This window comes from Aquarana catesbeiana, linkage group LG13 (assembly GCF_042186555.1).
Source record: "Aquarana catesbeiana isolate 2022-GZ linkage group LG13, ASM4218655v1, whole genome shotgun sequence".
Classification (NCBI taxonomy): Eukaryota; Metazoa; Chordata; class Amphibia; order Anura; family Ranidae; genus Aquarana; species Aquarana catesbeiana.
Genome location: NC_133336.1, coordinates 46,971,695 through 46,996,576, shown reverse-complemented (window position 1 = coordinate 46,996,576; position 24,882 = coordinate 46,971,695). Strand labels below are relative to the sequence as shown.

General features: G+C 43.7%; 1 protein-coding gene across 1 annotated transcript in view; it reads left to right on the top strand.

The window, feature by feature from the left end:
- Positions 1-24,882, top strand: part of PYGL (glycogen phosphorylase L) — a 50,447-nt gene that overhangs the window by 8,525 nt on the left and 17,040 nt on the right. The window contains exons 2-15 of the mRNA XM_073610718.1: positions 3,297-3,398; positions 6,905-6,983; positions 10,088-10,191; positions 13,650-13,781; positions 15,079-15,190; positions 17,349-17,431; positions 17,958-18,101; positions 18,183-18,275; positions 19,627-19,773; positions 20,189-20,352; positions 21,871-21,985; positions 22,102-22,203; positions 22,392-22,539; positions 24,116-24,174. Coding sequence (XP_073466819.1) covers positions 3,297-3,398; positions 6,905-6,983; positions 10,088-10,191; positions 13,650-13,781; positions 15,079-15,190; positions 17,349-17,431; positions 17,958-18,101; positions 18,183-18,275; positions 19,627-19,773; positions 20,189-20,352; positions 21,871-21,985; positions 22,102-22,203; positions 22,392-22,539; positions 24,116-24,174 — 1,584 coding nt within the window. The remainder of the gene's footprint in view (positions 1-3,296; positions 3,399-6,904; positions 6,984-10,087; positions 10,192-13,649; positions 13,782-15,078; positions 15,191-17,348; positions 17,432-17,957; positions 18,102-18,182; positions 18,276-19,626; positions 19,774-20,188; positions 20,353-21,870; positions 21,986-22,101; positions 22,204-22,391; positions 22,540-24,115; positions 24,175-24,882) is intronic.

Here is a 24,882-nt window from a genome sequence, read left to right as displayed (position 1 = left end):
CTTCCCTAATGTAACTTGAGCTCTCCACTCCCTGCTTTTCAGAGCTGAGGGATGTAGGGGACAGACAGCTGTAGATCAATAGGTACAAATTATATAGGATTTGTTCCATCTGTGTATTGCCTGAGGCCAGTCACTTCACTGGGCATATGGAAGGCTTATAGAAAGGTCCATAACTGATGGCATCCCTTCTGTTCACTAAAACCGGTCATCATATTTGTGACCATACAAGACTATAACCATGGAGGACAGACGGTCCAAGTCCTCCATCAGGAGCTGAAGTCCTTATTTGCATAATGGAGCACGCTGTGTTTTGGGGCTCCATGGAAGCCATCTAAAGGATCGTCCCTACAATTCTAGGTTGTTCTCCTTCCTAATATAGGCTTACATGGTGCAAGTGAAGAAGGGGTTCACTTCACCCTGGGCTGGTTACTTGCATTCTGAGCTGCAGCCTCAATGTCTTTAGGCTCTGTAATCCTGGTCTGTTAAGGGTTAAATCTGTCCCAAAGAAACCTGCACCAACTTGCCCGCGTTCCGCTGCATACTACGAAAAGGCCACCTTGGTGACACAGTAGGTGAGGATTTTGAAATCGCAGCTTTGGCCTTCACAGAGAAACATTGCTGAGTCTGCAGGTTCCAGCTGGTTCACGTTTTTTGTGTAGGGGAGAGATGTTTTACGAAACCACACGGAAGAGTGTGGCGGGGAAAGCTGAACATTTTTCGCAATGTTTAACAAAGTGTTTGGCCGCCTGAGTCCTGATTAGCCTGTGACTGTCTCCAGTTCTCTGCTCACGGAGCACTGAAAACCCAGCGATTTAGTGGTATTTGATCGCTCACTTATAAGTCTTATGCCGTGTACACATGACCGAACTGGTCTGACGGAACGAATCCGTCGGACATTCTGATCGTGTGTGGGCTTCATCGGACCTTTTGTCAAATTCCGATGGACCTAGAAAGAGAACATGTCTCAAATCTTTCCGACAGACTCGCGTCCAATCGAAAAATCCGTTTGTATGCTAGTCAGTTTTGTTGAAACTCTGTCAAAGTCCTTTGGAATTCAGGCGCACAAGAAGTCCGCTCGTGTGTATGCAGCATTCGAGCCAGCGGGGGACAAACGCAGCATCAGATCAATGCTGCATCCGCCAAGGTAAGTATGATTTCTAAAAAAAGTGTAAAATGTGGTCAGAAAAATGCCTTCTGCAATTAGATTGTAAGCTCACAGGAGTAGGGCCTTCATAACCCTCTTGTATTGAATTGTCTTCCCTTTTTTTTTTTTTTTTTTTTTTTTTTTTTTTTGTATTGTTAAGCACTGTGCTATATAAATCCTGTATAATTCCTACACAGGTTGTCCGTGAAATGTTTCTTTACCTTGGAAGTCAGTGAAGAACCCCTTTTTAGTTTGATGGTAACTGAGTGTAGTTCTACCTTTACAGTAGGAGTCCGTGGGAGAAGGACCCCAATACACATTGAAAGGTCAGTGGGAAGGTTGCCCCTTACTTTAGTAGAAGGTGGGAAGAATGCCCCTTACATTGGGGGTCAATGGTAAGAATTCTTGCATTGGAGGCTGATGGGAGGAGTGGCTCCTTGCATTGAAGGCCGGTGGGAAGAATTGCTCCTCTACCAGACGGCTATAAAGATTGTTGCCGTTTGCTGTCAGTGGTTACATACCAAAAAAAAATTTGAAGTTGTTCACTGCTTAAGGAATCTCTAGCAACCCTTAGCCCTTAGAGGAACCCTGGTTGAGGAAGGATGGCCTAGATGAGTGGTCTCTAAACTGCGGCCTCTTTGCTTGCTGTGTGTGGGTGTTTTTTTTTTTTTTTTTTTTTGTTTTTTTTTTGTTTATCTGGCCCATGGGGCATAATTCCCAACACCAGTGAAGGGGCACTATTCCTCTCACTGACACCAACAATGGAGCCCAATGATGGGACACTGTTACTCCCACTGACGTTGGGACCTTTTCTACTACCAATAGCCACATAGCCCTTAAGTCTGAAGGACAGTAAACTTGCCCTTTGTTAGAAAGTTTGGAGACCCCTGGCCTAGATGATGCAGTTGATACATTTTAAGATCTGCTCCAACTGAATGTAAATTTTCTGGAAACCACATCCTTGCTAATTTCACTTTTTCAATCATGGAGATTTCGCATCACGTGGGCATTATCTAGGGTGGTCTGTATAGGAAAGCCCACTTCTCCACTGACATCCACCCATCAAGGCATTTTGATATATGCGCAACTCTAAGAGTAAGCACGCTGCTTGCATCATTGCTGAGGGCTCTGTAGAGGAGTACTGAGGCAGGTGCTGATGTTTCAGGAAGGTATGTACATCATCCTGCTGGCCTCTCCCACCAGCCATGATATTGTCTGCAATAAAAATCTTAAGACCCCTTTCACACTGGGGCGCTTTGCAGGCACTACAGCGCTAAAAATAGCACCTGCAAAGCTCCTGAAACAGCCACTGCTGCCTCTCCAATGTGAAAGCCCCCGAGGGCTTTCACACTGAAGCGGTGCGCTGGCAGGACGCTGAAAAGTCCTGCTAGCAGCATCTTTGGAGCGGTGTATACACAGATCCTAAACCGCTCCTGCCCATTGAAATCAGTGGGGCAGCGCAGTTATACCACCGGCTTAGCGCTGCTGCAGCGGCGCTTTGTGGGCAGTTGTAACCCTTTCGACCGCTAGCAGGGGTTAAAACCGCCCCGCTAGCAGCCATATAGTGCCGCTTTACCGCCCATCCCTGCCCCAGTGTGAAAGGGGCCTTAATGTCTTGCGTGTTGATGCGAGGGGAGGAAGAAACCAGAGAAGTCGGATTAAACACACTTTAAGTGCATGCTCCTCTCAGTGAGAACCAAAAGGTCAACAGAAACTAATGGCTCCTATATATCACAATACAGACTGTCTTTTAAATACCTAGAAATTCTTCTTTAAAGCCGAACTCCAGTTTTCTGTCAAACAAAGCTAGCACAAACTATTTGTAGATGTGCCATTGAGATGCTGTAGTAATTGTATATAGCCCCGGCCACAAAGTATACAGCGCTGTGTTCTGGCAGCAAAGTGGGGACTTCCTGTTCCACTCCCGGGAGCAAAGTTGAGTGAGGCTGAGTGCTGCTCATCATCCATTCATAGAAGCTTTGTATTGTCTGAATGTAAGGATTCCTCTGAAGGCATTAGTCTGTTTTGGACAGCTTGGTCCAAGCAAACTATTTTAAAGTGACAGAAAGCTGGAGTTTGGCTTTAATGGGATGCAGATAAATGGATGCTGCATTTGACAGTTTTGTCTAAATATGTTCATCTTATTTTTCAGAGAACATACTACCTATCCCTGGAGTTCTACATGGGCCGCACCCTACAGAACACCATGATCAACCTGGGGCTGCAAAATGCTTGTGATGAAGCCATCTATCAGGTAAGAAACCTTTTCTATAGTGAGCTTTACCAGACTTCTCCAAGCAGTCAGTGTGTAAAGTTCCATAACTCATTGCCAGGGAGATGTCGCTATTGGAGTGCTATAAGCTATGGGCTGACTTTGCCTATGCCCACCAGGCTCCAACTGCAACTAAAATCACTTTTTGTGCTTGTATGTAATAATTTTAGCAAGATGATGATAAATTCACACAATATTACATGCTGCATTAGGGCAAATGCCAATCATAACTGGTATTGGATGGACTCTGTTGGGATCAATGACCTGCTGTAAGACTTATTCCCCCTGCAAAGTCATTGATGAATGATTTTGTGTGCCCCCCCCCATGACAATGTCTGTATCTCAACAATTGACTTTCCAGATCCATCGGGGAGAAGAATTTGGGTGATGGCAAAATCTTTGGCTTTGTAATGGTGGTTGGTTGAGATTTTGCCACCAATGCCAAGTTATTGTAGGGTGGAGATGACCATTCATACGCTCAATGTCTTTTATATAGCTTGACAACTGTGACTTGCCCTGTCCTGAATGCATATTGAGGTATAAAAGTTCAGATCGTTCCATTTCCATATATAGTGGAGAAGTTGGCAGGTGTTGGAGTTGCTGGCTTTGTTTATTCAATGTGATGTTCTGGTTGTGACTTGCCTGGCCTCGCTTCCAGTAAGATGGCTTTTTGCATGAATAGTCTTGCATCTAAGGATGTGGTTGGTACTTTGAGCTCTTTTGGCAGAATCCAGTTGGTCAATATGTAAAAGCTTAATTAGGGCACTGCAAAGAGTAATGAAGTATAGTGGACAGCTCCCAACCAATTTGTCTTGAGTCACTGGATGAACACAAATGTTAGCTGGATCCAAAGTGTATAACTGTACTTTGCACATAGACTTAAAGTAGGCCTGTGCTCAGCTGGTGTCTTATCTAAAGCCCTACTGGCTTTGGTGGCTTCCCATGACCCATTTGTTGAATGTGTACCTTTTTTGGGCTCCATGTAGGTGTCTGACCACTGTGTTCTCTCTCCTCCATGGGCATGTAATGGACAGTACCATCAAGTGCTTCACCAGAGGAAGCCAATGGTCACTCTGCCTTTAAAAGAGCCACAGTTGAGATGAGCAGAAGGGAGCCTGCAGCAGCTGTGATTGGTTGGTGGTTTGGTTTTTGTTTTTTCTCAATAGCCTTTCCGGACAACCTTGGAGAGAGCGCAGCTCTGCCCATTTTCCAGGAAACCATGCAGCCTTTAAATCCCTTCTCTTCCACCATGGCTTCAGTTATTAATTCCTCCACCATGGTGGAAACCACGCTGTCCAAGGTGGAGGGTGTAGGCTTACCTCTGTCTTCTTTTTGCAGTGACCAACCGAGCACCCCTTTGTACGGGCTACGCTCTCTCCAAGGTTGTCCTGAAAAGCTCTTAGAAATACTGTCTCACCGGTTAGTCTAGTGTGTGGGGTGTTTTTTTTGTTTTTTTTTTTTTTTTGGTGTTTTTTTTTTTTTTTTTTTTTTTTTTTTTTGTAACTGAGCCAGTGGCCTGGAGCAAAAAAATCTTAAGTCAATATCTAACAGTTATCAGTTTATTCAGGGAGTATCCCAACAACTGAAATACTTGCCTTCTGACAATAGGGAAGGCTAACTATACACCCGTGAAATTTTGTTGGAATGTTTGTATGGAAATCCAAAACCCCCCCCCCCCCCCCCCTTTTTTTTTTTTTTTTTTTTTTTTCTTTCCTTAAGAGCAATCGATGTTCCCATGTTTGAGTCAACAAATTTTGTCCAGACATATTCAAATTGCTTTACAATATTAAATGTTTTCTGAACAAAAACCTACATTCCATTAGAAATTTATTTGAGAAACCTTTCCATCCTGCTCCTTTTTAAATTTTCTTGACACTGTGGTCCGAAACTAACAGATTTTACCTCCTAATCATCATTAATAATAAAATTTAAAAAAAAAGTTAAAACAAATTCTAATGGTGTATGGCAGGCCAATGGTCATTCGGTCTCTTCTAAAGGTGCCAGCCAGTAACTTTGCCTGAACACAATGTGTACACCAATGTAGAAGATCAATGTAATCTAAGGTGTGTGTGTGTGTGTGTGTGTGTGTTTGGTTTTTTTTTTTTTTTTTTTTCCATTCCCATGAGGCTGTGTTTTGGTATCTGTATGCAATAAACCCCCCCTAATCCCAAGTGTTGAATTGAGGAAATGCCAGGCATTGCCCAATGTCTGGGCAGACGGGTAAACAAGCCTGGCCTGAAGTTTCCGGAGAGAAGACTAGGACAGAACTAGCTGGAGGGAAAAGGGTGTTTTTTTTTTTTTTTTTTTTCCTACTTTGATATCTGGAAATGTAACAAGTCCTAATATTCTAATGACATACTGACCCCTATTGGTGTGTGGGTTTTTTTTTTTTTTTTTTTTCATTCTATTTTTCAATAAAGAAATCCAAATTGGAAGGAATAAGGGAATCTAAACCATAAGTTCCAATCTAGGAAAAAATGACTGTATTCTAGTACACCACACTGTTATAACAAGATGGCTGTGAACGTCACCATTTTAAAGTGGTTGTAAACCTCAGACATGAAATATGAACTGAGCTCTACAGATTGTAACTTCAGCTCTCCACCCCCTGCTTTCTGAACTCTCAGCCAAGCTTATATATTCTGGACTTTGAATGTAGAGAAGTCTGCAGATGGTCAGGTACAACTTATGTAGGAGGAGAATTTATTTAATCTGTATCACCTGAGGATAGTCCCTTCACTGGGTATATGTAAGGGTTTACAATCACCTTCAGTGTAGCTTTCTTAACTTCACCCTAGTAAATGGCTACCCATTATGCTCCTATGGGAGCTAAGAAGGTGGATCTCTGGCCCTCCCCAGCTCCTGCACACCCCTATGGGGGTCATTGAGGCCATATGAGTGTTGTGATCCTTGACATTCCTAGGTCTGGTTCCGGTTCCTAAGAACTTGGAAGCTACCTGTGCAGGGGCCATGCTATTTGGGTTGCTTGACAGTTGCTACATTTTTAAAGTGCTTTATTTTAAAGTCCAGGCAGGTAAAACGCATCTCAGTGCAGCACTGTATTTTATTACATCATTCAACAAATTTTACATGCAAGCAGTGCGAGTACCTGAATCTGATTTGGTACTTGTATAGCAGAGCTCGACTGGGAGAGGGAGATGCACCACAAGGTGCCGGTTGGCTGTGCCGCAGTCCTTATGTGCTAACAAGTGTCATGCTGATAGGAGGAGAGAGCAGAGTGTCAGATAGTCTTCTGCCCTGCCAGACTAGACTGTTCTGTGTAGCAGAGGTATGTAAATCTCAGGACTCGATACAGAGATACAAATACCCTGACATGTAATATGGCGCCCATTTTATTTCATCTGTGTATTTAGCTGTTGCCCTGGGATTCGGCTTCAAAACGTTCTATTGCCTCTGTTGCTATAATTGTGCTCTTCGCCTAATTTGTATTCTATTGGCTTTTTTTTTTTTTTTTTTCCCCTCTGTAGCTTGGACTGGACATTGAGGAACTGGAGGAAATGGAAGAAGATGCTGGACTTGGAAACGGTGGCCTGGGACGTCTCGCTGGTTAGTATTCCTTCCTGTTTTGAGCTCTTGGAAGGCAATTCACCGCACATGATTGACATCCTGAGGCTGATTTACTAAAGGAGTTAAGTTATTCAGTGAAGATTCTTGAGTGAATCTTCACTTTAATCCTAAAAAAGCAAATTCCTGTATGGGAATGTTATAATAATAATAATTTTTCACACTGGAGCAACCCTTTTGTCTGCAATGGCCGTGTTCAAACCAGTGAGGTGCTGCATTGATTTCCTGCACTACTTTTGCTGATTTTTGGGTGCGACTTGCATAGATATCTGCATGAAGCCACACAGATTTCTTCCAAGTTGCGCCTGAAGTCACACTGACATGCAGCTTTGAAATCCTGCGACTCCAGATGAAATTTCAAAGCTGCATTCAATGTGAACAAGGGCTAAGGCCTTGTTTCCAGTTTTTTGCCCTCTGAAGAGTGATCAATGTTGGATTGCTCTTTAGAGCATTTGACAGGTGGTAAGGTGGTGGCGCTTCCTCCCTGCCTATTTTAGCCCCTTAAACACTTCACCAGCGGGGCTCCCCTATTCAGTTGAATAGGTCATATTTGGCAGGCAGTACTGCCCACCGATCACAACGGGGGGGTGTATGTTTTTGCTGCGCCACAATGGAAAGCATCGTAGCTATGGTATATGTGCAACTGTTACCCCTCCTCCGCTGCCTTTGCAGCTTAAAGGGGAGTGGTTGGGGGGGGGGGGGGGGGGGGGTTAGTAAAAAAAACAGCTCAGCCACACTTTTAATGCACACCCCCCCACCACCTCCAGAACCATCTGTATGTGTAAACCAGGCCTTAGTAAGTCGGCTTTCCTGTATCTGTAGATCACAAAGCGTGCTCATGGGTTTGCTGCTGAAGGTCCCTCACATTCCATGCGATAGACTTTGTTTGGTTGATCAAATGATTGTTGTACTGGGGAAAATCTTTCTAGACTTGAGTTGTGAGGTCAGATTTAATAAAAACAGTTTGTGTAAATATACTGAGGCCGGGGAGTATTACTAATTACTGAAGTATTTTCTGTTTCTGGAGGCACTCATCCACTTGGCTCTGTACACAGAACGTTCTCTTGAGCTGAAGGACTGTAAATCTATTTAAGTATACAGAATTAAAGGTGCTTCCATAAAAGTTCCACACATTAGCAACTACTTTACATGTATTTTTAACATTGATACCCAGTACACTATATGGTCAGTTGAGGACACCAGACAACCATGAGGCCTACTTTTTAGCAAAAAGTCCGTGGTTACCCCTGAGTTCTTGTGTTCAGTGAAGGGTCCTATTTAATGCTTCGTCATACAAAAACATTTTAGAAAATTGTGAACGTCCCACCTTGTATCAGTTTGAAGACCCTATTTCTGTTCCAGCATGACTGTGCCCCTGTGTAAAAAGCCAACTCCCAAAAGTCTAGTTTGGGGCAGAGGAACTTGAGTGTCTATGGAGACCTGACCTCAACCCTACTGAAAACCCTTGGGCTTTAGTTTGATTGTGAACCAAGTCTTCCCATCCAACATCAGTAACATCAGTACCCGACCTCCTAAATGTTCCTTTTGGCTGAATGGCTGCAAATTCTCCAGAAATACACAATCCTGTGGAGCTTTCCGAGACAAATTTTAGGCTGTTTTAAGTTGTGTTGTGTCTATGTTCAGGCCTATGATTTTGCAATTGGATGTTTTCAACAAGCTTGTAAAGGTGGGATGGTCAGGTGTCTACCAACCTCCTTTCTTCTCTCTTTTTTGTTTTTGAAGGGGGGGGGGAAAAAAAAAAAAAAAAAAAAACAGCTTTGGCATGCAACATGGACAGCAAAAAAAGAGGGGTATTGGCCATTATCGCTCCATACAGAAACCTCAGAAAACTCAAAACTTTGGCCTTTACAAACACTTTACCTACTTTTCCTCTTTGGACATGCATCCCAGACAGAGTGACGGTTTTAAAATGAGCTCATGGCTGCAGTAGTAGCCATGAGCTTGCTACAGTTTTATTCAGCCAGCTCTTGGTGGTGTGGTGGTCCCTTTTGCTTGGTAGCCCCCTTGTTATAGTGTTAAGGGTAAATGAGGTGGAATATAAAAATTGGCAAAAAATGTAACCTTTATGATAAAATGTAAATTAAAAACAAAAACCCTCATCGCCCTGCACACGCCCAAAAAAAACGCAAGCTTGTATGTAGACCCCAATCGCACCACACGTGAGGTATTGCCATGAACGTTAGAGTGGGAGCAATCATGCAGGGCTGCTGTTGGAAATCGCATTGCCCTGTAGAAGCCTACCTCACATGCTCCTCTCTCCCCCCTTGCCAACATTTTTAAATTCGGTTTTCACTAAGACTATGCTAAAAATCAGTAGCGTGGAAAAACTCGAAATTCCTTCTAAATCTAAAAGATAAAACCCTGTATTGAGATTAATAAAGCTCTGTATGTGAATGAGGTCTTGGGGCTCAGTCACATGTGATGTGTGGTGGGTTCCTCCCCACCAAACAGAGCTCTGTACAGAGGTTCCTGTTCCTTCACAAACTGAAGCATAATAAACAGTTTCATATGCTTCAGTTATGAATGAACACGGTGGATGATTGGTACCGTTCATTCACAAATGGAAGGGGCTGGTAACTATAGCATATTTACTGGCCCCTTCCCCTGCTCTGTGACCTGAAAAGATCCCCTGCCCTGTGTGCCAACGGCAGCCGGAGGGAGAGGTGGACAGGGATAGGGGGACACAGCGGTTATCTAATCCTGGACCGGGGGGGGGGGGCGGGGGTTACAGGAACCAATACCCTGTGGGTTTTTCCCTGCAGGAGGGAGAGGAGAAGCTAGCATTCAACTGCTGCAGGGAGAGTCAGATTCCTGTCATTGTGCTGATCCTGATGGCTCATCCCCCTCTCTGGCACATATCCAATTCCCCTGCTGCCCAGGCCCTGGTATAGGAGCATCAGTGCTACCCCCTCATCGGTGGTCCTGCCTAGTTTTGGGTTATTGCATCCACCACAATCTTTATATTTTGCACAGTTTGCTTAATAAACTAATAATTTATCAGAGAATTACAAGCCATATTTCTCAGGTACTTTTATCTAATCTGACATTTCTCCCTTATTACATAGCTTGTTTCCTGGACTCCATGGCCACTCTAGGACTGGCAGCCTATGGGTACGGCATCCGATATGAGTATGGAATATTCAACCAGAAGATAAAAGATGGCTGGCAGGTAGCATGCTTTTGAGATTTTTCAGTCTTTGGTGGGCACCAGCACACATCACCCACTGACTTTATCCCCCAGATTCTACCACCAACCTTTTAGTCTACATTCACATGGCTGTTAAAATTGAACCAATCCTCACTGGGCAAGGAACAAAAGTTCATGTGTAAACCCCCCCCCCCTTAATGGTATACAGCTGTGGCCAAAATATTTGAGTGACCCAGATATTTATTTTCACAAAGTCTGCTGCTTCAGTGTTTTTAGATCTGTCAAATGTTACTATGGTATGATTACAAGCATTTCATAAGTGTCAAAGGCTTTTATTGACAATTACATAAAGTTTATAGAAAGTCCAATATTTTCAGTGTTCCTTCTTTTCCAGGACCCTGCAGTTTGCCCTGGCATGCTGTCAATCAACTTGTGGGCCACATCCTGACTGGCAGCCCATTCATTCACAATCAATGCTTGGAGTTTGTCAGAATTTGTGGGGTTTTATTTGTCCACCCGCCTCTTGAGGATTGACCACAAGTTCTCAATGGTATTACAGTATGGCGAGTTTCTTGGCCATGGGCCCAAAATTTGGATGTTTTGTTCCCTAAGCCACTTGGTTCTCACTTTTGCCTTATGGCAAGGTGCTCCATGCTGGAAAAGGCATTGTTCCTCACCAAACTGTTCTTGGTTGGTAGTAGTTTTCGGAGGATGGTTTTTGTACCATTCTTTATTCATAGCTGTGTTCTTAGGCAGAATTGTGAGTGAGCCCACTCCCTTGGCTGAGAAGCAACCCCACTACATCAGCCCTCAAATTTTCCATTCGCATTTTGCGAGTGGAAAATGATGGCTGGCGAGTGTGGGCTGCCTCGGAGGAGGGGGCGAGCACCGCCCATAGGCGGGGTTGAACAGGAGCCGTTCTACCAGCCAGGGGAATAGTTGAGCTGGCTGATCATCAGAGTGGAGGATTGCCCACTAATGGCTTTCATTTGAATTGTTGGGTTCCCAGTGCCGCTTGTCACATACAGCCCCACCTCCTCACCTGGTGCCACTCACATCAGTCCCGCCTCCTTGCCCGGCGCATTTGGTAGACTGAACACCGGTCCAATGCAGGGAGATGCTGGGCGAGAAGGTGGGGCTGTATGTGACGGTGAACGGCGCCGGGAACCCAGCAATTCAAATGAAAGCAGTTATAGTGGGCAATCCCCGCTCTCTGTTCGGCCTGTTCGACTCGGCACAGGTGAGGCTATGCTGATGGGCAAAGTTGTTAATTATTACATTTTGTAACTTCTGTGTAAAACTTTAAAATAAAAATTTTAAGTGTCATTTCATGAGATAATTTGACGACGTGATCAGGGGCGGGGCATGGTTGGGGTTTGGGAGCGGTAACTGGTGGCGAGTAACCCTTAAGGCCTGTCTAGTAGCTCAGGACTTGAAATTTTGAGCTCTGCCATACATGAATAGTCTTGGGACGCTTTACTGTTGGCATGACACAGGACTGATGGTAGCACTCACCTTTCCTTCTCCGGACAAGGTTTTTTCCGGGTGCCCCAAACAATCAGAAAGGGGCTTCATCAGAGAAAATGACTTTACCCCAGTCCTCAGCAGTCCAATCCCTGTACCTTTTGCATAATATCAATCTGTGCCTGATGTTTTTCCTGGAGAGAAGTGGCTTCTTTGCTGTCCTTTGACACCAGGCCATCCTGGATCGGTGCCCCGATCCTGTGGCTGAATCAACTATAGGAGACGGTCCTGGCACTTGCTGGACTTTCTTGGGCGCCATGAAGCCTTCACAAATGCAGTGGAAGTTCATTTTCATGGCAAAGATGGACTTTGGAATTTAATTGCAATTCATCTGATCACTCTTCATAACATTCTGGAGTATATGCAAATTGTCATACAAACTGAGGCAGCAGACTTTGTGAAAATTAATATTTGTGCCATTAACTTTTGGCCACGGCTGTATATGCATGCCTCAGATGCAGATTTTGGGATTTTGTTGGGCATCTGAACACTGTGCATGTTTACGCGTCTGTGTGCATGTCTCCATTGAAAATGATGCAGCTGCAAATCCATAAATTAACACTTGCAAATGCATGTTTATCTATATAGTATGGGGGGGGGGGGGGGGTTCTTTACATAATTAGATTACAGGAAATGTTTGACCAATAGACATGGTGAAAGCCTGGGCTGTGTATACTAAATGCTGAAATTACCCAAGTGATGGTTTCCTGATGCTCGATCTCATCCCTTTGCACATTTCCTGCATCCTGTCTAACAGCTGTTATCTTGCAATTATTCTGTAATGGATATAATGCAATGAGCTAATAGTTACAAAGTATCTGACGATTATGCAAAAAAAGGCATTCAGACATTACTTGATTCAGTTTTTCCTGTTGTTATAATAACATTCATTGTGGTGGATCTATAAATGGATTCCTGATTGATATGGCATGATACAAGGGAAAGTTTATGTAGCACACTGACATTAGAATCTTGACATGGAGGACTTGTACAGATTTAATTGGTTGCTATGGACCGACAGTACCACTCTGTTCTACACAATGGACCTTTTGGGTCTGAACCATTTATTGCCCCTAGCCATAAATTCAGTAGCACCAGTTCCAAAGACCACTAATCACATCCACATCTCAAATGAACTGAAAGCAAACTGAGGGGGGGTGGGGACCTTTTATTGAGTAACAGGTCTTTAATGGTTGTGAGGTTGTCAATGAGTTAAACTCATTGTAGACTCTTAAAATAAAATGCATCTTTATCACAAGCTGATAAACAATATTCAAGTCAAAATGACCATACAAATATTAAAAGCATTCCTAATGGTCAACAGACATGGAACTTGGTCAGCAGTTTGACATGGATAAATGTCCATTGTTCCAGATAATGTGTTCAATGCATTTGGGTTCCGACGTGTTTTTGCAGAGCACCTCTGCTTCTTCAGGGAACTTAATGTGTCAACTCGATGAGTAGAACAAAAGCAGGCAGTCACCACGATTCAAAAGAGCATAAACCATGTACAAAAGGCCACCTAACCCCCTGGCAAATGCCAAGGGGCGGTCAAATGGGCACTGGACCACCCAGAGGAAACAGATGGTGACCACAGCCACGACAGCTGGAATATACAAAGGGGGGGTATGTGAAGACAGCCCCTGCAGCGATGCCCTTAGAAATGCTGGGCGCTTCTGTTGTATACTGCAGTCCACTATTCTAATGGTAGTGGCCTGTCCACCATGCCATATATTACATTACCAAGTCCACATTCTCTTTACAACACTAAGATGGGTATAATGCAAAAATGTTGTGGGGTTACCATGCCATCCTTAGAAATTCATAGTTACTGGTATTTGAGGTTTTGGTTTCTGGTGGACTCGGTTGGTGAACTCTTGTTCATTTTAGTGATGTAACCCCTAACACTTTTTTTTTTTTTTTTTTTTTCCATCCCATGCCCCCCCCCCCCACAGGTTGAGGAAGCAGATGATTGGTTGAGACATGGAAACCCCTGGGAAAAGGCTCGGCCAGAGTACATGCTGCCTGTTCATTTCTATGGTAGGGTGGAGCACAGCAAGACCGGCGTACGGTGGGTGGATACCCAGGTGAGTGGAGGATGACTTGGGAGCTGCCATTGCCTGTTGGCGATGCAAGCATTGAACCAGTGTAAAGAGACTGTCCTAATCCATAAAGTTCATAAAATACAGCTTGAGAAAATATCTGTATGATACTCGCCATTGTCACCTGAACTGCCTCTAGTTTTCAGTTTCTTGCAGAGCATACAGGCACTGTTAGAATCTGCAGCATCCCAACATTTCTAGGTGTGAAATTCCTGTGCCCTACCACTGCCTGCTACGCTTCCTATACCCTTCCCAGCAGCTACATCACCAGTATGTCTCTGCAGCTATGAGGGGAAAACCCTTGTGCCAAACTGGCCAGTAATTGAAGCAGGGGGATACAGGCATGGGACACACCCAGAAGTTTTGGTTAATGTCTCTAATGATGGCTCTAGAATTGCAGGAGAACACGGAGTGGGTGTGACAGTGGTGCTCAGTGGTAAGTTATACATGTGTTTTCTAAAGCTGCTGTTAAACATTTTACATATGACAGGATCACTCTAAAAGACAAAACTTCAAGGCCATAGAACTGTCAGGTTTAGACTTCTGAATTGTGATGCTGCATGAAAACACATTGCAACTCAATCTTTAACTCTAAAGTTAAAGCTATAAAAAAAGTGTATGTATGTATATATTATAGCTTCTAGATGCTGAAAATATAACTCTTTACTTTTACATAAGAGATTAGAGCGATTTTTTTTTTTTTTTTTTTTTTTTTTTTTTTTTTTTTTCTAAAATATATTTTTTATTTTACACTTTAAAGCGGTGTGTTTTGCCTGATTACTCCCCCTTCAAAAATTAAGTCAGCAGCTACACATACTGTAGCCGCTGACTCTTAATTTTAGGAGACTTGCCTGTCCTGGATTCCAGCGATGTCCGCACCCCAGCAGATTGCTTAGGGAACTCAGCAGTGAAGCCTTGCAGCTTCACTGCTGGGTCCCTGCTGCACTCTTACTGGCCCAGGAGCAGGGGTAGGTGGAGGGGGCCAGACCTCTGATGTATCTCACTGTGGCAAGGTCTGATGGAAGTTGGGACAGGGTATCTGTCAAGGAACAGGTACCTCCGCCCCCCCCCCCCCTCCCCCACCCCCGAATGGTGCCAAATGTGGCACCGGAGGGAGAAATTGCATAGGTGGAGGTTCCACTTTTGGGTGCAACTCCACTTTAAGTCCTGTTAATACATAATAGATGTTGGCAATGGATAAGGAGCCTGTAATTTTGTCTGATTTACTGTAATTTGTGTAATTCAATCTTTAATGCTATGCTTTGTTTTTCCCATATTCCAGGTAGTTCTAGCCATGCCGTATGATACTCCAGTTCCTGGATACATGAATAATACAGTGAACACAATGAGACTCTGGTCGGCTCGGGCACCTAATGACTTCAATCTCCAGGACTGTAAGTCTGTCTCTAGAGCATTTTGTGTACAGAGACAAAGGGATTCCATACAATTTGGCAGTGGATGTCCATTATTTTATATTTGTTAAACATTGAGCACGAAGGCCGTCTCCTTCATTTAGAAGTTGAGGAAAGTGGAAAAATGGCCCTGGACTAGTAATGGTCTTATTGGTACTGCTATCTTAAAGTGACGTATGTCATCTGGTTCCTGGGCAGGCGGCTTCTAGGGGCCTATTCACATGGGAAATTTTAGTTTTACTTTGGGCCCCGTGCAGGTCTGTGTCTTCCCTCCATGGAGCTGCACAGTTGTTGCATGCATCCCCATGCTGGTGTCCCATTCACTTCTGTTGGGACATGCGGCTGCAGACACAGCCTCCTAATACAACGTGTGGGTTCAGTTCCCCGAGTGCATCTTGTATGCCAGGGGTGTCAAACTCCATTTCATTGTGGGCCACATCAGCATTATTAGCACTATGGTTGCCCTCAAAGGCCGTTGTATCTGTTAGACTATATAAATGTATCTACTCTTTATCATATTGAATGCCTCTCCATTCAATTATCACTAGTTTTAGTAACTACCTAAAGCAGAGCTCCACCCAAAAAGGGGAAGCTCCGCTTGTCTGCCTCCTGGCTTTGACAGGTACCCGCTTCTGGCTCACTTTGCCATGGCAAAATGAGCTGGAAGTTCACCCTCCCACAACCAGTCCATTCAGTAAGCGCAGAGCGATTCACGTATGTGTAGCAGGAGACCAGCTGGGTTTACTACTGGTTTCCCCTAGCCAAGATGGTGGCCCAGCACCAGAGAGCCGATTCAAGAACTGGCCCAGGTGAGAACACTGTTGGATGTCTGGACGGGTAAGTGCCCTAATAAGTCAGCAGCTACAGTATTAGCAGTTTTTGTGTGTGTGTGTCAGGGTCTGGGGGAGGACTGGAGTCTGCTACCGGAGTCTGAATGCTGAGACCGGGGGAGTACTGTGGCTGCACAGAGTTGTAGGATCTATAGGAAGAGTTCTGTTGCCGTCTCTGCTGCCAACTGCTGAGACTGAGGGGGGCAAACGCTAGCCTCTCTGTGGCTGTATGGAGAAGTGCAGGATCTGTAGAGGGAGTTCTGTCCACCTCTCTGCTGCCAACTTCTGAGATAAGGTGGGGGTGAAGACTGGGAGATTCTGCAATTATAGGAGTGCGAGGGCCACATAAAATGGTGGGCCTTGTGTTTGACACATGTGCTGTATGCATTTGGGAACCTGCACTCACCCTTTTGGGACATGTCACAGATCCCAGGAAGCTGCAGGGCCATTCACAAAGCGCATGCGTAGTGGGAAGCCAGCTGTGAAGTCACAAGTGGCTTCCCCCAGTTAACATGTTGGGGACCCGAAGACCGCAGACGAACCAGCCCAGGTGAGGACAGCACTGCAAAGGCAAGTGTTCTTTTATTGTGGCCACATTCACACCTGAGCGTTTTCAGCTCCATAAAACTCCCAACAAGTAAAATCCCATTCATTTCAATGGCACATGTTCACATCTGAACGTTTTGTCACCTGAAGCAAAATGCCTGAAAAATGCCCTAAGCTTAAAGAACATGAGCTTCTTTGGGGCAGATTACAGGTTTTTTTCTGCCTTTTTCACATTGGTGACCTGAACAAACAAAGCTTTGAAACGCTCAGGTGTGAATGCAGCCTAAAAGTCAGCAGCTACAGGATTTTTAACTGCTGACCTCTTTGCAAGAAAAGCAGCTGACGATCCTCCCTCCTTGGGCTCGAAATGGGGTTCATTTGTGGTTTGTATATTGTAAAGCCCTCGCTTTTGCAGAAACAAATATATCTAACAATTTGAGGTTTACCAAGCTGTATTGTACAGAGGAACTAATTCTGTAAGACCTGCTTGTTTACAAAAACTGTATTACAACAGCTTCCTCTAAGCCAGATCTGTCCTTGATGAAAACTGACCATAAAGATCCACCCTGAATAATACCGGTGCAGAAGTGACACATTCGTTCTGCTCACAGCCGGTAAATAATGGAAATTAAAGCAGGACAGAGTTGTACATTCATGTGCAGACAGTCCATACACTTGTAGGATCCTGTACAAGGCTGCTGGTGTAGACTGCATAGCCATAGACTATAATGGACAGCTTCTTGACTGTCTGCTTTCTGTTGCAGTCAATGTTGGAGATTACATCGAGGCTGTATTGGACCGTAACCTGGCAGAGAACATCTCTCGAGTGCTCTATCCCAATGATAACGTAAGAGGCCTTCCATTAAAGTGAAATTAAACTGTGTAAATGATTTTTATAGCTTAACATGTTGAGCACACTAATCTAACCATTCCCCAGTAAACTGGTAAAATCCTTACCCCTGCTCTCCGCTTCCCTGAACTTCTGCCAAACAATGCACCCCACCACTCCCCAAAAAAACAGCTGCTACTCATTCCTTTATACAAGAGTACTGGGTGCTGAGGAAGCTGTCAAAGTAAAAACATGTTGGCCTCTGATCTCTTGGCTAATCTCTCCTTCTGGGGTTCTAATTATAAACGAGTAGTGCAATTGTATCAGGTTGCTCCTCCCCATTTATGTGGGGCCTGTAAAGTGCAATTTTTCTTAACAAAATGTGATTTATTTAACCCCCACCCCCTCTAAAACGGTCATATTGTGCTGTTGTGCTTCCATCAAGAGTTCAATTTAAGTAGAATGTGTTTGGGAAGAATAAGGTAATCGTCATATCCATTTATTTTAATACCGGTTTGTGGGTTTTTTATTTATTTTTCGGCAGTTTTTTGAAGGGAAGGAGCTGCGTCTGAAGCAGGAGTACTTTGTGGTGTCGGCGTCCCTACAGGACATCATACGGCGCTTCAAAGCCTCCAGATTTGGATGCCGGGACACAATCCGGACCGGGTTTGATTCTTTTCCAGAAAAGGTACAATGAGCTCCCATGAAATGCATTTAGCGTGGTCTCTGGCATTGGTTGCATTCTATAATCAATGCGGTTATCTTTCAGGTGGCCATTCAACTTAATGACACTCACCCGGCGCTGGGAATCCCAGAACTGATGAGAATATTCCTGGATATAGAGAAACTTCCATGGGAAAAGGTAAGTCGTCCATAAATGTACAAGAAATGAGGCAAACTGACGTTTGTAGCTGCACATGTATTAGAAGTTTGGACCACAGAACTAGTGTCCCCATTGGAAGAGATTTCCCCTCTGTTACTGTTCTGGTGACTACCCAAAATTTTCTTTTCTGTTCTATTTGTCCTGTTTCACATTATCATTGAACGTGAGGGTAAATCTTCCTATTAGGGGCAGAGGTAGCCGTAAAAACCTGCCAGGTGTTTTTATGTCTGTCCAAAGCACAGTTGCCTTTAGTTCTACTTTTAAAAACCGAATGGCTGCCATTTAGGTTTAGTTGATCATTTAAAAAAAAAAAAAAAAAATTTTCTTGAACTGCCAGAAACCATGAAATTCTCGTATTCTGCGGTTTTAAAATGTGGAAACTCCGATTCTGTGTGTCTTAGAATTGGGTCTGGCTGGTGCTCCCTTTCAGCAGATATCACAGCCAGGATCCAGAGCAGCAGTTTCTCCAAGCAAATTGAGTATTTCAGTACTGTTGTGAATAGACATGTGCAAAATGAAAACATTTATTCTATTCGAGTTTTGGAAGCTTGTTGCTTTTTAAATTAAACAAATCCTATTCGCATTTTGGAAAACGGTTTTATTGTGTTATTCAAGCTATTCTCTTTTTTCCTCAGGTGTGTGTGTGTGTGTGTGTGTACATACATACATACATACATCTATATTTTATTTATTTATTTTGTGTTCTGTTTTTGCTCTATTATGCCGCGTACACACGACCGGACTCTCCGGCAAACTAGGTCCGCCGGGATTAGTCCGTCGGATAATCCGATCGTGTGTGGGCTAGTCCAATCGGACGGACCTAGAAATAGAACATATTTCAAATCTGTCCGACGGACTAAAAATCAGGAAAACCGTTCGTCTGTGTGCTGGTCCGACGGACCAAATAAGACGTAAAGGGAAGCTACTGGCTATTGAACTTCCCTTTTTTTTTTTTTCCGGCCAGACTTAGTCCGTTAGTTCTGAAAGTCCGTCGGACCTCTGCCGAAAGTCCGTCAGGAAGACCGTCGGACCTAGTTTGCTGGAAAGTCCGCTCGTGTGTACGCGGCATAAGTCTAATTCTTTTTATTCTCTTAGGAAATTTCTATTTGATTCGAAAACCATCTGAATTTTGTTTCATTATTTCAGATTCAATTAAATTAGTTACTATTGACATTTGGATACATTTTGACTTTCCGAATTTCAATACGAAGCGAACCACACATGTCTAGTTGCGAATATGTTTGGGCAGGGTGACACTTCTGGGTCTGTTATTATACTTTAATTTTAGTATGTATAGATATATATATTCTGGCTTTTTTTTTTTTTTAAGGCCTGGGAAATCACAAAGAAGACCTTTGCCTACACTAACCACACAGTGTTGCCCGAGGCTCTGGAGCGTTGGCCAGTGGACCTGGTGCAAAAGCTGCTTCCCCGACACCTGGAGATAATCTATGAAATAAACCAGAGGCACCTGGATGTAAGACTTACCTCTTTATCTTCACTTACAGGATCTCTTCATTTAAATGTCACCTGTCAGAAGCAAGAAGGCAGCCATTGCTGGCTTCCTTCTTAAAAAAAATAAAGTAGATTGCCTGGCTCTCTGATTTCTGTACTTAAATCAGAACATGCATGCAGCTAAGGAAAGTCCAGAAAAAAAAATCAGATTGCCATATATTTGTTCTTTATTGATGCCAAATATGACAGGTAGTCGGCTTGCATTGCCTGGCTGTAGTCAAAAGTGGCAGCCAATACATTTATGGTGACAGGTTTCCTTTCATTCCAAACTAGTGCTGTTCATAGCAGCTCCATCCTGATTATCTGCCTGACCATAAACGTGATATTTAAAATTTAACTTTGTTAAAAAAAAAAAATCTCTTTCTGTTAAATTTCAGAGGATCACTGCCCTCTACCCCCAAGACGTAGACCGTGTCAGACGTATGTCGCTGATTGAAGAGGATGGCATAAAGCGGATCAACATGGCTCACCTGTGCATTGTCGGCTCTCATGCTGTCAATGGGGTGGCCAAAATCCACTCAGACATTGTGAAAAATCAAGTGTAAGTTCATAGGGATTTGTCATGGTACATACATACATACATACATACATACATACATACATACATACATACACCACTTTATTAGGTACACCTTGCTAGTAGTGGGTTGGACCCTTTTTGCCCTCAGAACTGCCTTCATTCTTCATGGTATAGATTTAACAAGGTGTTGGAAATATTCCTCAGATTTTGGTCCATAGTGACACAATAACATCACAGTTGCTGCCGGCTGCACATCCACGATGAGAATCTTCCACATCCCAAAGGTTCTCTATTGGATGAGATCTGGGGGCTGTGGAGGCCATTGGAGTACAGAGACCTCATTGTCCAGTGGTGAGATGATTGGATCTTTGTGACATGGTGTATTATCCTGCTGGAAGGAGCCATCAGAAGATGGGGATACTGTAGTCATAAAGGGATAGACATGGTCACCAACAATACTCAGGTAGGCCGTGGTGTTTAAACGATGCTTAATTGGTACTAAGGGGCCCAAAGTGCCAAGAAAATATCCCCCACCAGCCTGAACCGTTGATACAAGGCAGGATGGATCCATGTTTACACCAAATTCTGACCCGACCATTTGAATGTCGCAGCTGAAATTGACTCATCAGACCAGGCAACGTTTTTTCTAATCTTCTATTGTCCAATTTTGGTGAGCCTCTGCGAATTGTAGCCAGTTTCCTGGTTAGCTGACAGGAGTGGCACCTGATGTGGTCGTCTGCTGCTGTAACCCATCTGCTTCATAGTTGGATGTGTTGTGCGTTCAGTGATGGTATTCTGCATACCTTGGTCGTAAGGAGTGGGTTTTTGAGTTACTGTTGTCTTTCTATCGTCTCGAACCAGTCTGCCCATTCTCCTCTGACAACAAGGCATTTTCCTCCAACTGCTGCTTACTGGATATTTTCTTTTTCGGACCATTCTCTGTAAACCCGAGAAATGGTTGTGACAATCCCCAGCAGATCAGTAGTTTTTGAAATACTCAGACCAGCCTGTCTGGCACCAACAACCATGCCATGTTCGTACTCCCTCAAATCCCCTTTCTTCCCCATTCTGATACTCAGTTTGAATGTCAGCAAGTCTTCTTCACCACGTCTAGATTCCTAAATGCATTGAGTTGCTGCCATGTGATTGGCTGCTTAGCAATTTTGCTACCAAGCAATTGAACAGGTGTACCTAATGGTGTACACCCGAAAGAACAGCTCTTGTTCTCTTTGGAATCCTGTGTAGTGCACTCTGTACAAAATGTATGTTTATAAAATAAAGATTTATATAATTGATGGGTAAAATGTCAGTTTAAATTCTTAATGCAAAAAGAGGGAAAAAAAGCTTTACTTCAATGTATTTCCTCTATGTAGGGGGAAAGACGGTTGCCATACTATTTGTGCCCACTAGGTGGCTCTCTATAGACTTGTATAAGAGATGGATATGCTGCATAATGTATGTGTGTTTATTTTTATATATATATATATATATATATATATATATATATATATATATATATATTATACTTTTTTGTTTTAGATTTAAAGATTTCAGTGATCTGGAGCCAGATAAGTTCCAGAACAAGACCAATGGAATCACACCTCGCCGATGGTTGCTGCTGTGTAATCCGGGTCTTGCAGAACTTATAGCGGAGGTAATTCCATCTTATATTGACCTTTCCTCTTGCTATGCTGATTTTTGGGATATAAAATGAAGTTTGCTGATTTTTTTTTTTTTTTTTTTTTTTTTTTTTTTTTTCTTGTGTTTCAGAAAATTGGGGAGACTTATGTCAAGGATTTGAGCCAACTGACTAAGCTGAAAAAGTTTGTTGATGACAATGTGTTCATCAGAGACGTGTCAAAGGTGAAAGAGGTAGGTGGTACGGATTGATTGGAAAGTCCAGAGAAGTGTAGTGACCAGATTTACTCCATTATGGGAAGGGGTCCCGGACTCCCGGCCCCTTGCTTTATGGAAGAAGCCAACAAATACCGAACAAGACCGGCCTCCTCTCGAGGAAGAGGTGACCTCTACTAGACTCAAGCTTTGGTTTTCTGTTCCAGGAAAACAAATTGAAGTTTATTCAGTACCTGGAGAAGGAATACAAGATGAAGTTGAATCCGGCTTCCATGTTTGATGTGCATGTGAAGAGGATTCATGAGTACAAGAGACAGTTACTCAATTGCCTCCATATCATCACCATGTACAACCGTGAGTACCCCCCCCCCCCCCCCCCCCCCCTCCTCCCCCCCAATATTCATCCTTGGGGCTCATGTATATTTGCACCGATCATTTACGCCCTCTGAAAAGTGAGCCCCAGCAAACCTTTTTTATATTATTAATTTGACAGGCAGTCTCCTCCTTACTGCCTGATTTAACTCTTTAAAGGCTTCAGTGCCACAACTGTGTGCATTACATGTGCTCAAATAGGTTTTGTTTGGCAGCGATATTGTGACTCTGGGTATGACCCTCACCAGTGTAAACTAACATGGCAGGTAGCTGTTTACTTTGTGGCTGAGCAGTTGGGGGGGGGGGGGGGCAATAAAACCGCAGCTCAACCACCCCCATATGGGGGAGTGGGTGTTCTGTAGTTGTAATGTATTTTCTATCCTGGGGTAACAATGTTGCACCTCCGCAGACCTATACACTAAGTGAAAGTTGTCACCCTAGTACTGGAAATGTATACAGGAAGATCAAGGGGGGAATAATATGCAGCCTCTATATCTAAGGACTGATGAGCTGCATCATATGTAAACCCCCAACTTCATGCTGCAAGGGTTAACTGCTTGTTTAGGTCTAGGGGAGCACAAGACTAACTTTTAAGTACCCGATCCTCAAATACCCCAGCAGGCGGTGCTCCAAACCCCCCCCCGTGCTGCAGCAGTGGACTGTCCCTCAGGGTCGTCATGTGCAGTGTAGGGCTATGGGCTCTGCATTGGTCTTTATGTCAGGACCTTAGACTGGGGGGAGAAAAGGGTGTGGGGACCGGTTTAGCAGTGTGGGGGATGGGGTAAGAACATACTTTAACATGTTCCCTAGACCTAAGCAAGCGGCTAACCCTTACAGTGCACACAGCCCCACTGCAATGGAGAGGTTTCTAGTTTGCTGGAGTTTCTGTTCTTGGGTTTACATCAGTGGATTCCAAACTGCGGCCCTTTGCTTGCCTTTATCCGGCCCTTGGAACTTTCCTACCACTAATGCAAGACACTAATCCTCCCAGGGACACTGATATGGGGGGGGGGCCCTAGTCCTCCCAGGGACACTGATAGGAGGGGGCCCAGCCCCCCCCCCCCCTTCCCATGCCAGAGATGCATTGTTTAATTTCACCGACGCCAGGAAAATTTTAACTCCCCATGGCCACACTCCACCCCCCTAAAGTCTAAAGGATAGTTAACAGGCTGTTTGTATAAAAAGTTTGGAGACCCCTGGTTTAGATCCAACAAAAAAGTATTTAAGGTAGAAGCATTAATTCCAACTATTCAGCCCACAATTTCAGCAGCAAAAAAAAAAAATCCTGTTTTGAAAAGCAATTTGCTGTTAAGGTATTTCTGAACATGGACTATAATTGGCACATTTGGGTCACCCCTTCATGTCATAGCTGAGCAGGTTCATACCAGACCTCTATTTAATGATCTACAATATCCATTACATGGCTAATTAAACCTTCTTGCATTCTCTGCTAATGAGTAACAGCCAAGGATGGATGTGGTAGTAGTTTATCTCTGACACCGCTGTGTTCTGCAGAGTCCAACTTTTTTTTTTTTTTGTCCTTTTTTTTGTTTTCCAGGTATTAAAGAAAACCCCACAAAGGAATTTGTTCCAAGGACCGTTATAATTGGTGGAAAGGTAACCAAATGTTTGATTTAGTATTGGATGATTTGGATTCATTCCACATTTTGGGTTGAATATGTAGCCTAGCCAAAGCAATGGATCATCTACACCGATGACCTGAATTGGATCATTTTGACAATGTATCCCATGTCTGCATTGTTCCATTTGACTCCATTGGCTGGAAATTTATTATTAGACACAATCCCTAATCTAGAAAATTTGGGTTTTTATTTACTTGCTCTGACTTTAAGTGTGATCGATTTTGAACAGCTTCCATTGAAGTACTGGGCTGGTACTTGTCCTGCAACTGTGTCCAAAGTTGCATGACGAGACACACGTGTGAATGGAACTGCAGAATCTGGTGCAGCTGTGCATGGTAGCCAATCGGCTTCTAACTTCAGCTTTTTCAATTAAAGCGTTTGTTACCCCGAATTTTCATATTCCTGATATGTGCCTGCTATACTATGTACTTGTATGAGAAATTATCCTGTTCTCGATGCCTTTGTGTGAAATCCTGGTGTTCCTACCAGCCCTTCTGCTTTCCTAATAAAAACTGACCACACTAAGCAGGAGAGCACATCATGGTCAGTTCCCTAGCTAGGCTGGGAACTTGGTGAACTCTCTTCCAATAATCAGACTTGTCCTGACATGCCCCCACTGCACAGCCTTTCACGGGTCCTGCTGCTTCTCCCCACCCAGAGATCTTATGCAGCTAAGAACAGA